The 16,943-nt window shown below is 42.3% G+C and overlaps 1 protein-coding gene across 2 annotated transcripts in view; it reads left to right on the top strand.

Moving 5' to 3' along the window:
• TAFA3 (TAFA chemokine like family member 3) overlaps positions 1-15,399 on the top strand; it is an 87,451-nt gene extending 72,052 nt beyond the window's left edge. For both annotated transcript variants that reach the window (XM_081009950.1, XM_081009951.1), the window contains exons 5-6: positions 6,155-6,279; positions 13,372-15,399. In XM_081009950.1, the coding sequence (XP_080866076.1) occupies positions 6,155-6,279; positions 13,372-13,383 (137 nt within the window). In that variant the 3' untranslated portion in view covers positions 13,384-15,399. The remainder of the gene's footprint in view (positions 1-6,154; positions 6,280-13,371) is intronic.
• The last annotated feature ends 1,544 nt before the right edge of the window (positions 15,400-16,943 follow it).

The raw sequence follows: 16,943 nt of genomic DNA, 5'->3' as shown, positions 1-16,943 counted from the left end.
TGGTTCCCTACTCTTGAAATCTGGAGTTTGCTTCTCCCTGTTAAAGCTGCCATTCCCCCCTCATGTTTCTGAACTAGTAACAAAAGCCACAACACCATTGTAGGAGCAGAGACTGAAGGCAGACTGGTAGAACATGGGGAACTATGTATGCTGTCTCAGGGGAACAGAGTCATGGAGCCCATCATTACTGTTTGCTAAGATTTGGAATTCATTCACTCTCAAAAATGTCCCGTTGAAGTAACTCTTTAGTTGTTTCATTTTCACAGTCTGGGTACAGCAGTCAAGAGGGCACAACTTGGGTTTTGAACTCAGTTTGCCTCATCCAGATCTAAGGCTCTGTCCACTGGCTGCACATGGGGACCTTCTTGGAGTGATGTGTTTTCAGGCATATCTTTGCAACCATTCTTTAAACTTCTCAGGATAATTCATTGTTAGGTAATTGATTTGGGATTCAGTGCTTGTGAAATTCTAGACTAGTGGACCACCTCTGTTTTTGACTGCGATGGATATTGGCATTGGCCAGACATGCTCGTCCTAGAAAACTGAGACTCCTGCTCTTCCTGGAAAACCGAGACCACCAACACTTTTGCTGCTAAAGGGAAGGGAGTCACATGAGGGATAGAAGTCAACAAGACTGACCTTTCCCATCATTTTTGTCAATAGTACAGTAGGCTATAGACAGCCCTCCCATGGGTCCCATAGATCCTTACTCTTATATCCAAAATGCTTTTTAAAAAAATAAAGGAAATTGGTATATAATTAAAATTTTAAGTGCTCTTCTTCCTCCCTTCTCCCTCGCAAAACAGGGCCTACATTGCTGGAGAATACAGATCATGGAACTCCAGCATATATGATAGGTAGGGGATGTGGCACAGAAGGAACCACTGGGTTATTTCAGAATTCTGTAGCTCCAAAGGTTTTTAACATAATCGCGGCTCGGTTAATTGGTTAAGTGTGGCACTGTTGTCAATTTATTTATTTTGCATTTCACCCTTCAACACGAAGGTTCCATACTTATTCAGAAAGATAAATCAGAGATTTTAGTAAGACTACTTAGAGATAAATGACTTGTGGGTTGATTTGCTCAGTTTCAAACTCTGAACCAATATTTAATGCTCTTGTATGAATGTTCCTTAGTTTAACTCTGAAAGGGGCTCACTTTACAAGGCTCTGTTTCCTTTATTTTATTTTTTTGTCAGCAACCAAGTAACCAAGACTGGTTCTAAGGTCTATTATTTTTATTTTTATTTTACCTAGAAAAACCTATTTCTGCAGTGTAAGTGCTACCAGCATGAATAAGAACATGCCATCTAATCACCTGTGCAAAGCACTAACCCACCCACCCCCATCTATATTTTATTGAGCTGTGTCATTCTGGATCTATCTGAAGTGGCTGGAAGCCTCTGCTGGTGCATTATTGATCGGCTTGGCAGCTTGGCTGGTGCAAATGGATTTGTACATGATGCCAAGAAACTACTTAAAAAACACAGGATACAATTCCCATGAAAGGCTGCATCCCCAAGCAGCCTCACAGAGGTGCTTCTTATTTTGTGAACAAAGCAGTTTCCCTGAAATTATCCACTGGAATTTCACAGAAATTATCGTGCCCACATCAGTTGCAGCCCAGACATAAAGTTCTTATGGATGCTCAACATACCTCAGCAATTAAAAGTGCTAAGAAAGCAGAAAAAGATTTCTAATACAATATATAATATGGTTCATATCTCCCAGTCACCTCATCCTTCAAACCACTGGCTGAGCTATTACTTCTGGGAATGATAAGAATCATTTTAACTGCTTAGGTGAAAGCTGTCAGCAATACAGGTTCTAGGAAGGAAGTGGAAGTCTAGCTTGGGTTAACAACAAACTTCACCTATGGCCAGCCCCCCCCCCCAATCCCCCTGCTCACTCAAGACTTTCCCTGGCTAAAGGTGGACTTTTCGTTATAGCAATCATTCTATCACACAATCACCCTATCTTGAAAAAACAGTCTCTAGTGTAACATGACCATGGAAGAGTCAATTATTAGTACTGTATCTTGTATTGTGGGCCACAGTTAGACTCCACCCCTTGGACTTTGCTCTGCTTTTCAGTTTCAGTTTCAGTTGTGTTCTCACAGCCAGCAAAAGCATGTTTGTTTGCCTGCAGTAAGATATAAGTTTGTTTATTCTGTGGTTATGATGAGCGGGGAGAATTGGTTCTCATCGCTGAAAAGGTGAACTTACCATTCAAAAGCTTTCTCAAATGTTTATCAAGCATTTTTATAAGTTTACAAAAGGAAGCATATTGTGCAGTAAATACAGTACACAGTACTGCAAATTTAAAGACTCAGACACATGGACTTCAACAAGAAATTTAGGCATATTATTCTGAAGCACCGTTCTCCCTAATGTTGCACTGCAGTATGCTCTTGCTTGATTCTAAACCTGGTTTTATTCTTTTTGTATTGCAGTTTTAAAACTTTTTTTAAACAATAACAAAAACATGCTCCATACTTGTTTATAGTTTCTTAGTTATAGCACAAACTTTTGCTTGCATTGCATTTTCTGGTGTTCGTTTGGCAGTCATCCTGGTGTTCTTACTAAATTTTCTGTTAACTTGGCCTTTACATAGCCCATTATGTGAATTAACACACTCTGCATAGATGAGTGTGAGAGGAGGTCATTGCCTCTCCCTTCCCCTGGCCTGGCCCTCACAACTTCCACCAGTGAATATGGGCACAGGGTTGACTGGTGCTATATGTGCCTCCACAGTCCAATAAATGCCCCACCTAGAAATGTGAATGCCCCACTTAGCTACAGGACCACCTCTTCCCAGAGAAATCTGGAAGTTGTAGCTCTGTGAGACGAATGGGCATCTCAACAGCACCTCAGCACTCTTCACAAACTTTGGTTCCAGTGATTCTTTAGGGAAAGCCATGACTGTTTAAAGTGGGATGATACTGCTTTAAATGTGTTGTACATATGGGACCTAAATGACATCATTCCTCACTTCCATACTGTCTCAGAATAGCAGAAGGACTATTCACTTGACCTGAAATGTTCCCATTACATAAAAAGCTGTCTTATATTGAGTTAGACCAGTGGTCCATCTAGCGCAGTATAGTTGACACTTACTAGATACGGCTGTGAAGTGTTTCAAAGATGTGTCTTTCTGCCTCAAGACGCCAGATACTGAACTTGGGACCTTCTCTGTGGAAAACAGACCCTTTGTCTCACAGAGTTATGGCCGCTTTCCTCAGTTAGTTAGATCACCTTCCAAATAAACTGGGATAGTGGTTCTACCACATCATTTGCGATGCAAGTAGCACCATTGTAAAACATTTTTTTTAAAAAAACAACAACAAGACAAAAGCACTTATTCGGATTACAGAGAGTTCTCTGTCAGGAGAGTCTTCTTTTCACTTTGCTTCAAGGCTCTTTTCAGTTGATTTATATCAACAGCCGGTTCTTGCAGGGCAGTGCGGGTAGATGGAAGAAGAGTTCCCTTCACTCACCACAGAAGAGAGGTTCTGAATTACCAATGGATTTGGCACAACAAACTCTGGCTGTTGCTGGATTTGGGGAAAAAGTAATTGGCTCAGAGAACAAAAACTTCATCCCCTCAGTGAAATGGGCCTTCTCTTTTCCCAGTAGTGGAAACCTGCTGTTTGATTGGCAACTCCCAGCCTCTGAACGAGTGATATCTCTTCTTCTATGCATCCTGAAGAATTAATGTGCAGAACTAGGAAGTTTTTTTCATCTCCCGAAGTACAGCCCTACTCCTGCATGATTTTTAGATTGGCCTCAAAAGCCCTGCTCCCAATTTCTCCACCATCTGAAACAAGGCAGGGGGTTGGGTCTTTTCAGCTGAGGCACCACACCTTTACAATCCCTTACCAGGAAAGTTCCCTTGGTGCCATTTTAATATTCATTCCAGGTTTTCTTTCAGTGCCAGCTGAAAACCTGTTTGGAGTCCCAGGATTTTGCAGTTTTTATCTATTTTTAGTCTATTGTTATTTAACTTCATGAAAAAAACTGAATTATTGTTCTATTTCTTCTTGATAATTTTGTTTTATCTGTTTTATAAACCGCCTTGAAGCTTTTTTAACAACCAAGTTGAATATAAAGTTTATGAAACAAAAAATATCTCAGCAATATATATAATTTAACTGCTTGCTGTGAATTTATTTTGATTGTTATTTGCTGTGTATTTACAGTTCTGTAAGCTGCTCAGCGAGCTTTGGCTGGATGGTAGCTGACAAATAGTTTAAATAAAATTAATTAATTAATTAATCAGTCTTGTGTACTTGGGGTGTGAACTAGAATTGTATCAACATTCGCGGAAGTATTTACCCAAATTGCACCTGCTACTCACTCTGGACAAGTTCCAGGACCCAGTGGTGTCTTTCATATGTAATGTTAGCCCAAGGATGGAGAACTTAAGGCCCTGAAGATGTTAGACTCCAACTCCCATCATCCCTGACCATTGATCATGCTGGCTGCAGCTGATGGGAGGTAGGGATCCAAGAACACCTGCAGGTCCATGTGTTTCCCATGCATCATTTCCATGGATATTCCTGTCCTGTTGTGAGAATGTATGGTGGCACCTAGGCATCCTAGCTGCTTTGATTTCCTCTTATATATTTTTTTTAAAAAAATGGATGAAAAGCTCTTGGATCACCTTGTGTAGTTGTAAGTTTACTAAGTACACCAATCCTGAAAGTTGTTCTCCTTTGTCCCAAAGGCCTCCTGAAATCACCAGAACATTTTGGCTGGGTGTAAATATTTGAAAGAAATCTAGTCTTAACTATGGTTGGTTTAAACAAGCCAGGAGCAAACCATGGCTTATGATCCAGGTTTGTTAACAAACCAGAATCTAAACAGTGTTCTCCCAGCTGGGATGTAATGCAAGGTTTTGGCTAGTTTAAAACTGGAAGCTATAGTGACTATGCTGGGAGAAGAAAGTGGAGAATGTGAACCTGAGGTTCACAGCTGCCTGTGCATGACTGGGCCAGTCTCTTCCTTCTTCCAAGTCTTTCCATTTCTTTTTTCTTAGCCTTTCTGTTGTCCTGAGTTGAGAATAAGATGACAGGCCAAGCAAAATCAGGCTCTGCAGTTTTGGTCTCCTACTTTAGCCCAATGTCTAAGGTCAGAAAGAACTTGAGAGAAGCAGACCTCGCTCTGATTTTAAATTAGGGCCCTGGCACCATTAGGTAGAACATCTCTGTTTCAGTTAGCTTCTCAAGGTTGCTTGCTCTTGCCCATTTGTCATTAACATGTATTTTGTCTTTGAAACTGTCAGGAGCCAGGGAAGCCCTAATTCACCAAGACAACTCTTCCCACTGATTCTGTCGTGGTGTGCACTTCATGCCAAGCTCATTCAATCCCCACACCTCCCTTTTGAACGGAACACTGCTGCTCTTTCATTACATTTCTTCCTCTCTGGCCCTGAATGATTTACCTGATGATCCTTCTGACTTTGGTCATGTTTGTGGCAGAACTTGGGTTGATAATGAGATGAGTTTTCTTATGACCTGTGCCTTCAGATTATTCCAGTGTTGCACTGCAGGTTGGCATGGCAGATGGCCCCTATAGTGGGTAGAAAAACAACTATTAAAATATGCTTTGGGGCTGCTTGGTTCGATTGTAGTACCAGCCAGCACTCCATCCTTGGGATGTGTGAAGATGCAGTGATGCCCCTGTGCCGTTTTTTTTAAAAAAACATGTTTAAGAGGTTATTTTGTTTTCCTGCTAACCATGCTGCCTTAAATGTGCATCTTGCATTTGATCTTAGTTAGTATTGTCTTATTTTCATATTTTGCAATGTTGTGTTTGATGCTTTATGTTCAATTGTAAACTGCTTGGATTTTTTTAGATATTAAGTGGTATAGAAATTCATAATCATAACAACAGCAACGACAACATGAATGAATGAATTAAAACACTTGAGTGTTCATATTGGTCTACTCTGGAGCTGACCTCATAACATTTAAGATTATGGTCAACGTTTCTTTCAGTTTCTGTTTATATTGGGGCCTTTTGCTGCCACAAAGAGATGATCCACTTCACTGACTGCATACACTTTCTCCTGAGGAGTAAATAACTGTAGTGTCCAGCCTGGTGTCGTTGCTTTGCTTTGCTTTTAAAGTCCTATGCCTTTCGTTTTCTCCTAGCCTCAATAGTGCTTCAGAAGTGGTGGTGCCAAATGCAACCATGTGTAGAAGGAGAAGAGTGTAAAGTGCTACCAGATTTGTCCGGATGGAGCTGCAGTACTGGAAACAAAGTAAAGACCACCAAGGTATTCCTAATCCAAGATGGGTGAGAGAAGGCTGAGTCCAATAATGCTCCCCCTCTCACACACCCCCCCCGAGGGCAATGTTGTGATCCTTTTTATGAGATCCACATAGTGCATGATTTTGTGAATGACAATTGTGATGCTTTGAATCTATTTCAAATAGTTGACTCTGTTTCATAATATCTGGCAGACCAAGTAAACAACAGTATGTACAGGGCATATAATGGTTCAAGAGCCCCAAAATGCATCTTGTCCATTCCTGACCACCTATCATAAAGATCTCAGTTCAAAGTGATTTCAGATAAGTGACAATGGATATCTGACTTCTTTGTGTATTTGTTAGGTAGTTGCTATATACCTAAAAAAGGATCGCCATGGCCAGTGCAATGGCAGGAGGTTTGGGAAGGGAAGAAGAGAAGAAGCAGCTGTATGTCAGGAAGGCAGTGGAGATCCACAGCTTACACTGCAGCACGTTTTAAGAGACCTCAAGACAGTTTCATGCGGCAAAAAAATCAAATTAGATTACATGGAGATAGGAACCACAAGACTCTTCATATACCTACCCGAGATCCTAGTCCATCAAGTCTGAAGCTACTCTGAGAAACTTTAGAGTGCCATTGTTGCTTCAGTTACAGGGTTGTTTAGTTCCTTATATTTCATTTTTTAAATTTAAATGTGATGAAAACATGTAATTGGAACTACTTTTTCTAATGCTCGGACACACATTCTGAACAAAGCCATTTTTGTTCAAAATGGGAATTTTTCTGTTTATTACTCAAAAGTGGGATGTGCAACACAATGCAGTGTGATTGTTTCAGCAGTGTGAAGTTCCAGCCAGTCAGGCCATTTTCCAGGATACTCCATTCTATTCCCCCCACCCCTGATTTTCTCTTCTACCCCCACCCCCAACAGATGCTCAGCATTCTGCGGTTACTGAGCAGGATCGGTCCTTCTTCTGCTGTTTGGGGGGGGGGGGGTTGACCCTTTAAGTTCCCCCCCCCTTGTACTGTTATACCACATCCCAATCTGAGTGGTGTGCAATTCCAGAGATGCCAGGCACGCCCCCAAGAGGGTCTCTTGCTTCTCTCATAGTCTTAGATCCAAAATAGCAAAAAGCCATGCTCTCTGTCCCTTTTTCTGCCTGTCAGCCCACTTGGTGCTCTGACTCAACTTTCTCTGCAGCTTGCAAACTCCAAACTGATCTTCCTGCTCGTTTATGTCAGGTCAAACTGACACACAGCTGGAGGAGGAGCTCCCTTCCCCTTGCTGTCTGGCACTGAATTTCCTGATGGCCCATCTTTTGTAAGGTTTAAGGCTTGGCCATCATCAGCTTTGTTCCGCCAATGACCCACACTCAGCTAGCTATGCCAGGCTGGACTGGCTAGTTAGTGTATGCTGAACCCAGCAGTGCTTGGCACAGTTTAATCAAACCTTGATTAATTCCAACTTTTACTAAATCCAGGAATTATGGGGAGGATCTGGCGCCTAGGAATTTAGGGGATCCTTGCCCCCCAAAAAACTTACAACAGTATTACTTGTGCTTCTTCAAACCTTGGGGAAACCTGAATACACACTGATACCCCACTCTTCTTTCTATGTGGCCCCATTTTTGTGCGGTCCTGTTGGCAGGTTTTATTTGCTATTAGGAGTGATTTGAAAGTGCAGCTTTCATCAGAATTTACACAGCAGTAGAAAAGAAAATTTAGGAGGGAATTGGGGGAAGTGTGCTCTTTAAAAATGAACCTTCTCACTTCATCTGAGTTAAATATCATTTCCCCAGAAACTCAAAACCTTTTATTTTTATCCGCTGGAGATGACTTCATTCAAACAAGTTTCTTTCCAGATTAATCCTATATATCTTGAATAGCATTCAATAGCAGAGTGACAAAACAAGAAGTGGATGAGTAGAGTGAGTCATCAGTTGCAGAGTCAAAGCAAACATGAGCCGTAGATGGAAATGGGTTTGGGGTCTCCCCTTCTAATGGGTGTTTAGCAACAGCATCTTATGCAAGAGCGGTTAAGTGTGTAGATGAAACTCCTCCCAGCATCCCAAGAAATATAATCGTGGAGGATGGTTTGCCTGTAAGACGCCTGCCAGCCTTGGCTTGTTGCAGCCACTTCCCTCTGCTTTGCATCACGTTCCAGCCAAGGACTTTCCAGCCTGTCACAGCTCCTCCAGTTGGAGCAATCATCTGTGACAGAGAGCTACATGATTATTATTTTCATGGCTTGCTGAATACCCTGAAGAACAAGGTATAATTAAAATTTTATCAAACTCATTAGTAATTACATGTATGTCATGGTTAATCAGTTGCATAATTTTGTAATCATTGTTCATACAGTAGAGCATAATTATTCTTCAGGCTTTGCTTGCTTCGTGCTTCCATCTCCTTTCCACGCAAACACCCCATAAAATTATCCTGCAAAATAGCAGCCTGTTGTTCCTTCCTTATCTTTTACTCGGCAAATAGCATGTTCACACTGAAGAGCTTTTAAAAGAAGAAGAAGAGAGGGAGAAAGTATCAGAGCAGCCTCCGTTGGCTCAGGAATCAAAATGCTGCTGAGTAATCAATCACAGCAACTTCGCACCACCAACCTTTCTTTATCTGCTTCCCCTTTGCTTGCTCCCCACTTTTCCTGGCAGTGTTACAATTTGACATTATTCACGCACCCTTTGTGCTCTCAGAATGTGGAGCACTTGGCAGTAACCCATTTGGCCCACAGCCAGGCTCTCATTCTGGCTTCCCCCCTCCAACAGGAAACAATGCACTTTCCTTCTTGTAGCATTGCCCCCCCCCCCAGCTCTAATGCCTTGATCCATCTTTCACATTCCAGAGACATACTGCAGAAACCTAACCCAACCCTAGTCTTTATTGCGTGGGGCAACCCATGCTCTTGCAACCATGGGTGTGTATGTGTGGAGGAAGGGCTTTGGTGCTTATGTGCCTGCTGCACAGAAATAGCAGGACAGAAGGAACAAAATGTAGTCTGATGAGACTGAAGGGAGGCAGGAAAACAGCAAGTTCTGAGTAGGCTGAAGAAGAGGACAGGTGATGTATTCTCTTAGGGCTGAATGTGATTTGCAGTGACAAAGAAGAAACCAGTCGTCAGGAAGGCACTGCTCAGTTGAACCTGTTGACACTCCTGCCACCTTCAGCAGTTCCTGGAGAACTGCTTCCCATATTACTTCTAGCAATATATGTCTGCACTAAGCATTTGGATACCATAGAGCAGGGATGGGGAACCTGTGGTGCTCCAGATGTTGTTGGACTCCACTTCCCATCATTCCTGACCATTGGCAATGTTTCCTGGGGCTGCTGGGAGCTGGAGTCCATCAAAGGGCCCCAGGCTCTGTATCCCCGCCATAGAACATGAGTACTACCAGACTGGGGATTATGGTGTGTTGTTGTTGTTTTTTGTGGGTTTTTTTTTTTTTTTTTTTTTTTTGCAACATCCACACAAGGTCTAATTTAATCTGGATTTACCCTTTCTGGGGGATAGCTGATGAACATTTTTTTTAAAAAAATACCCTCTGATGCCAATGTCTGGTTTGCAGTATCTCAGTGACCTGCTTGCAAAGTAAGCAACTGTCTGGAAGCACCCTGTGACTTTTGTCTGGGAAATGAATGAGGGTTTGCCCTTCCTTATCTCTATATGCCTTCAAAGAGCAACGTGAGTTGCTTTTCTCAATCTGGTCATCTCCGCCTCTGCATTAAAGCAAACTGCCTCTGTTTGTTCTGTCCACTTTGAAGCCTGGGATCTAACCACTATGGTATTACTGGATGGGCAGTTAAATAATAAGCATATCTTTCCCCCCTTAGCTGTGGGTCTCTGCTGCGTACAAATTGAGCTTCTCTCTCTCTCTCTGATGCTCTCAGTTTGATCTCCTTGCCATTTTTGCAATGGATTTGCTAAATTGTTCCTGCTGAAATGTGTCTCTTGTTTGGCATGCACACAAGGGCAGGGATAGAATTTAAATAGCAAAATTTCAAATGCATCCACAGCTCAGATGGCTGCCTTGACAGAAATTGCTAGTCCTACTGTGAAATCCATAAGAAAGGACATTGTAATGGGTAAATAGGGCTCGGTACATCTGAAGACTATGAAATCATCCACAGCCATTGGAATAACCCAGCATCTCAAAGCCAAGACACAATTTTCAGGCTGCTGTTTAAGAATTTGTTTAGACTATTTACCGTGCACATAGGACACATGGAAGCAAAGAAAAGCAGGCTCTGGGCTTAATATAAATTATTGCCTGCATGCCAGGCACACCTTTCTCTTTTACCCCCTCCCCTCCGCAGAGCTTCTCCTAATGATTTCTCTTGTAAAATGCAGACACTTGCTTTAAATTCTTTTGAAAGACTTACACACTCTATGTTTTCTCTGCAGGCAGCGTCATGTAAATGTAGCTATGCTAGATGAATGCTAAAGAATGCTTAATAATAATAGTAGTAATAATGCCTAGCACCTCTGCTGCTAAAAAGGTCACTTAAGGTAATCTTGGAACTGGAAGCCTTGCGGTACTTGAAAGAATTAACATGTTAAGTTATGCATTTTTGGACAGATTCCATTTTGGCCTGCCCCAAATAAATCTTCCCCCCACTCCTCCCAAATATCCTTAGCTGTTGCTCTTCAATCTTAGGTGCACAGTAGGCATTTTAGATTTGAAAGATTTGGCTGTCTTTCACTGCCCCTCTTTGTCTATATGCATGCAAGAAAAAATGCATGGCTTGAGGGTATGGAGCAGAGGCCAAGCAGACAAGCACAGGAGTAGACTATTTTGCACCCTTTTGCAAACCCACTGTAGGATCATGTTCATTTGGTGGATGGAGGATCCTGCCTTAAGAGACACAATTGCCTCAGGTTGGATTTGTGTGCCTTTCCAACGCTGAGAGTGATTCTGCAGGATGCTGTTACGGGGCTGAACTTGTCACTTTCAAATGTCAATGATATTTTTCCAGGGCTGGCTTTTTATTGATCCCTACATTGATCTCTGGGATTTGGTGACTGATTCCCCTTCATAAAGATAATAAGCCACTGAGAGTCTGAGGCGCTTTAAAGGTTAACAAAGTTATTGTGGCCCAAGTTTTCATAGACTGGAACCTACCTCTCAGCAGACAGTGGCAGAGCTGGCAGGACCGGAATAAAAAGTTGGGTGGACCAAGAGGTGATTCTTACATCCAGTGGGTTACATTCCAGCAACGCAGAAACCAGAGGTCCCAGCACACACACACATACCACACCCACCCACACCACATCTCTCCATCCAGGCAGGCAAGAGGCATGATCACAGTCAAAGGATATATTCCAGCCAGTCAAAAGGACATGACGATGTCACAGCAGAGGGCCATCCCACAGAGGGGTCTGGCCTAAGCAAGGGATATGGCCTTGGAGAGACCTGAGGGCCAGTTAGAGATGTCTGGACGGTCATGTTTGTTTCCCCATCCCTGATTTCATAGAATTGTAGAGTTGGAAGGGACCCCAACCCCCTGCAATGCAGGTCTTAATGCATCTAACAAAACAGGAACTTGCCTATAAAAGCTCATGTGATGATAAATAAGGTTAGCTTTTCTTTTTAAAAAATCCTTTTACTCAGTTGTTTTCCTGCTGTTCCTCCAAGAAGCTGCAGGCACTCTACATGGTTCTCACCTCCTTTTTTCATCACAACAACCCTGTGAGGTAAATGAGGCTGAGAGATGGTAACTGGTCCAAAGTCACCCAGTGATCTTCGTGACTGAGAGAGAGTTTGAACTTGGACCTTCCTGGTTCTAGTCCAGTTCTCCAACCACATAATCATGCTGACACCACAGTACTCTGTCGGGGCAAATAATCTTAACTTCACACACATACTTATAGGGTCTGAACTGGCTGTGGTTGATCACAAAATAAATATTAGGTTCTTGGTGAATATCTCTATGAAAATGTTGAACCTGTGTGCGGCAGCCATGAAAATGGCAAAGGGATTGAAAATAAAGACTGCCAAGATGCTGCTATACACATTGTTGTGACAAACAAAATTATCCAGGGAACGGAGCAACTCCCTAAGAGAATAGGTTACAATGTTTGGGGGTTTTTAATTTTGAGAAAAGACAAGTAAGGTGGGGAAATGGAGAAAATATAGCAAGAGGCTGTCAGCGTCTCTTACTAAAACCCAGGATGATCCAGTGTTGGAAGATTCAGGAAAGCATGTAGTCAAACTTTGGAATTTGCCACCACTTTGCACCAGCTTTCAAAGCAGACGGACAAATTTATGGAGGATAAGGCTGTCTGTGACTGCTAGTCATGATGGCTGCATACTGTTGTAAGTGGTGTGCCTCTGAAAACCAGTTGCTGGGGAATGCAGCTGGAGCAAGTGCTGTTCCACTCATGCCCTGCTTGTGGGCTCCCTATGGGTATCTGCTTGGCCACTGTAAGAATAGGATGCTAACCTAGATGGGCCTATGGAGTGATCTGGCAAGGTTGCTCTTTTAAATTGCAACATATTAATATGGCTATGTATTTTGTGGTTTTATCTGGTATTTTTATGCTGGTATTTTATCTGGTATTTCTATGGATGAAGGACGGTACACAAATTTAATCATCATCATCATCAAATAATTCTGATGTACCGCAACCTTCCCTCGTGTACTGAAATTCATGTCAGAATGCAACCATATGCTTGCTTAAATAACTTTGATATGATTTTCCTACATAAACATTTTGGCTTGTCTCCTCCCTCCCCGCCCCTCCATTTGCTTCCAGAATTGTTGACTTCTGAAAATTACATGTTTCAGTCAGCTCACTCCTATGGAATGTTTTCTTCTCCCCACAAAATGAAAGAAAAACGTTTGAGGAATCGGTTATCTTATGAGGAACAGGTCTGCAAAATCTTGTTAGACGTCTTCTGAATGCTGAATAGGAATGGTCGACTTATCCTCTCTATTCCTGCAAACTTTCAGTGCATCTTTTTCAGTGCAGAGCAACTTCACCTGCAAGGAAAGCCCATTCATGCAAGAGCTCTGTGTATGCACTGGAATGCACAGGAGGTTCTGGATCAGAGATAATTCCTTAGATTACCAGATATCTGTCTAATGCATTTTCCTTTGTTCCCAGGTGACAAGGTAGATTTGAGAAGATCTGCTCTCATCTGATATGCATCTGTGTTGACATGGCTGGCACTGCAGAAATGGCACAACGTGGCTTTTCTCCAGGTGCAAGATATTCCTTCTATGTTCTGAAGACCTGGAAACAGAAGGACCTCATTGGCACAGGATAGGATGCAACTGTGGTATAGGATGCCTATTTTTCATGGGCACTTTATTGTTCTTCCTCGTGTACACCTGCCAAGGGAGTGGTGCTGCAGTTTGCTCCCTCCTGGAAGAACAGCACCAAGGATTACAGGAAAGGGGTGACGTACCTGTCTGGGCAGAGATCTTGGGAAATTTCCCTTGTTTTTGAAGATAAAATACTGCATCAACCACTGATTCAGTGCAGCCTCTAAGGTATTTAACCATCAGCTGCTACTAAGTCTACAATTATGGGTCTTGAATGCAGTTACAAGAACTGCTCCACATTCTCCTTCCATACCATGGATATACCTGCAAAAGAGAAGAACGTATTTCTTCCCCGAGTGCTCAATTAAATATTGGAGTTGCATAGAATCTGTTGATAACTACAAAGTGGGGGAAAGCAATTTTCCTTCCTTTGAATTCTCCTGTGTCTGTAGGCTGGCTCTGATGATCGCTAAAGAGAATCAAGGTGTCGAGTGGGTGTCAAGTTCACAATTCAAAATAAAATTCGTGTTTTTACAAAATCTTCCCAATTCATGTTTTTGTCGCTTTCATAGAAGACAGGCTTTGAGTTCTGGAAACAAGGAACCAAATTATAATATTGTGTTGTGAAACTAGAGGAACTCCAAGAAAGACCATGCAGTTGCTCCAACATTTACCCAGTTACCAGCTTCAGATTCTGTACCTGGACGGATGGAAGAATCTACAGTACAGGCAGAAGTTCATTATACTTTGTTGGAAGCACAAGAGATGAGAACAAGTATTCATAATGCTTTCTCTTTCTTTTTCATGAGTCACCAAAAATGTTCTCTCCTGGTCTTTCCCTCTCCTGTTCAGTAATTAATCAGGCTTATACTCTCATCTCTTCTGTTCCTTCAAAGTCACACAAATTACTGTTATTGTCAGAATTCTATTGCAAATATTAGAAATTGCGAGGGGGGAAGGTGTGTTCTTCTCTTTGCTATGTTGTGTCTGCTACAGTCTTAAATTTTACTCAGAGAACTGAGAGAGCTTAGTTACATTTAGTATTAAATAAAGACTTGTACTTGGCAACTGTAATGAGTGCAGATCCCTCTCAGGGACCAATTGATTGCTCTTATACCTCCTCACAAGAAAATATTATGAGAACTAAGTTAAACTTCCCAGCTTATGATGCCATTGCTGCTTCTGCTGATATAAATGGAGGAGAGGATCCACTTTAATTCAGTGGGATTTGACAAGGTTTTAGGAAAGGGTAGGAGAAGACAATAGACAGAGAGAAACGACATAGCTTTGGTGAAGTTCTTTCATTGTTTCTGGATGCACAGGACATCTAAACCCCAAAGTGGAAATGCTTATTCAAAGCTTACTTAGCATTTTTCATAGCAAATTAGAACAACAGGCATATAACAGAAAGGATAGAGTTTCTTAAAGACAAGTCATTGCTGATCTTTCCTATTGGAATGTTGAGATCCGCTCCCAGCTAATTGGCATCCATAAACATGTTCCATGTCTGTGTCTCATTATGTCTACCTTGATCATGAAGGTTTATTGGTTTGACTTGGGGGAGGGTGGTGGCTGAGGCTGAGAATGATTGCTTACCCTTGCTAAGTATAACCCAAAGTGAACACCTGACTCCAACTCAACCAAGATGGATGTCAGGAGCTCCCGGAGAGAATGGGCAAACAGCTGCACCTTCAAAACTCTGCCTTGACCTGTCCAACTTGGCACTGGCCTGGCCTCCATGCTGTGACTGTATGACCTGCTGACTTTGTTATCTAAACGTTTTTTTGTAACAGACAATGTTATACCTGCTTCGGATGCGATGTAAATACCAGGCTGTGAAATATTAAAGTTCGTTTTAATCTCTGCAGGATGGATTTGTTCATTTAAATATGAGCTTGTTTTTGAGGCCAAGTGGGGGAAGAGAAGCTGCGGGCTTTCTGAAATCATCTTCAAGTAATCGAAAAAGCAATTGAGCAGTTTACAACAGGGGGGTTGCTCTGATGGAGGAAAGAGAAGAACCTCATTATGTGTACCTGCTTAAACCATGTCAATCTATTACCTTAGCTTTTTGGCAAAGTGGTGTAACTCTTTCTTAAGTACAAAAAGCCTGGCTCCCCAGGGGTTTATAACGAGTCGGATAAGGTTCAGTCCAATTCACTGCCAGTGACTTGTCAGTGGGCAGAAGTACCGTAACTCTGTAAAGCAGGGGTGAAAAACCTGTGGCTCAACAGATGTTGTTGGACTTCCATGAGTCTTGGCCCATAACCAATGGCCAGGGTCAGGCATGATGGGAGTTGTAGTCCAACAAGATCTGGAGGTTCTCTAGCCCTGTTATTCAGCAAAACGGCCTTGTTTCCTAGCACAGATGCAGACACACAATTGATCCACTCAGGGAATTGGAGGCTGGTGTGCTCCTGCCATATCACCATCTGGCCTCTTCCCTTCCCCTGCATCAAGGAACACAAGCTCCAAGCAGAGGGGCAAGTTGCTTATGAGATGTTTGCATAGGCCTCCTTACCCTGTAATGGCCTGGAATAGTGTCTGTACTCATGTCATAGAGGGGAGGCTTATGGTTCCAACTCATATATATGCTTGATCAGACAGTGGTAATTTAGTGAGTGTGTTTGACACAGGAATCTCTATTTGCATCATTTTGTATTTATTGAACCTCACCTGCTGTTCAGTTAACTCATTTATTATTTTGAAGCTGCTCCATATGTTTGGAGCTTCGCTCTCCTGAATAACTTGGTGTAGTCCAGTTCTGATTCCAGGTCACGTATGCATCTTAAATAGCATTGCCCTTTATACTGATCCATGGCAGACTCTTCCCGGCACTGTTTACTTCCTAGCATTGTCAAAACTGTCATGAGTTTTAACACACTGTGTGTGTTTCCCCCCAATCAGTCACTGATCCATAAGAAGGCCCCATGCTCATATGCTCAGACTGCAAAGTATTCTTGGGACTTTGTCAAACATCTTTTGAGAGTTCTAAAATATACACTATCCATGAGATCATATTTATCCATTTGCAGATATTCTCACAAGACTCTAAGAGACTGATGAAGCATGACTTCTCTTTGTAGAAATCTGATTCTTCTTCAGCAAGGCTTGTCCTCCTTGGTGCCTGGCTTAAAAATCTTGACAACAATTTTTCTGGGATCGGTATTTGACTGACTCTCTTCGAGTCCTGGATTCCCCCCATTTTAAAAATTGGCATTACCCTGCCTACTATCTACCCCCCTCAAAGAGCTTCCTCCACCTTCAGTGTGTTTTACATCAGGATGTTACTCTGTCTCTGCTCTTTGCATTACAGTGGAAGCCATGACTGTAGCTTCAGCATCAAAGAGTCGGTTTTCCTGGACAAAGCAGCAGGGCAAAACAAGTACAAAAAGCCCTTTGACACAGAGCTTT

Source organism: Podarcis pityusensis (genome assembly GCF_964106645.2).
Source record: "Podarcis pityusensis genome assembly, chromosome: 6".
Taxonomy (NCBI): domain Eukaryota; kingdom Metazoa; phylum Chordata; class Lepidosauria; order Squamata; family Lacertidae; genus Podarcis; species Podarcis pityusensis.
The sequence above is the reverse complement of the archived record's forward strand: the minus strand, read 5'-3'. Positions and strand labels throughout refer to the sequence as shown.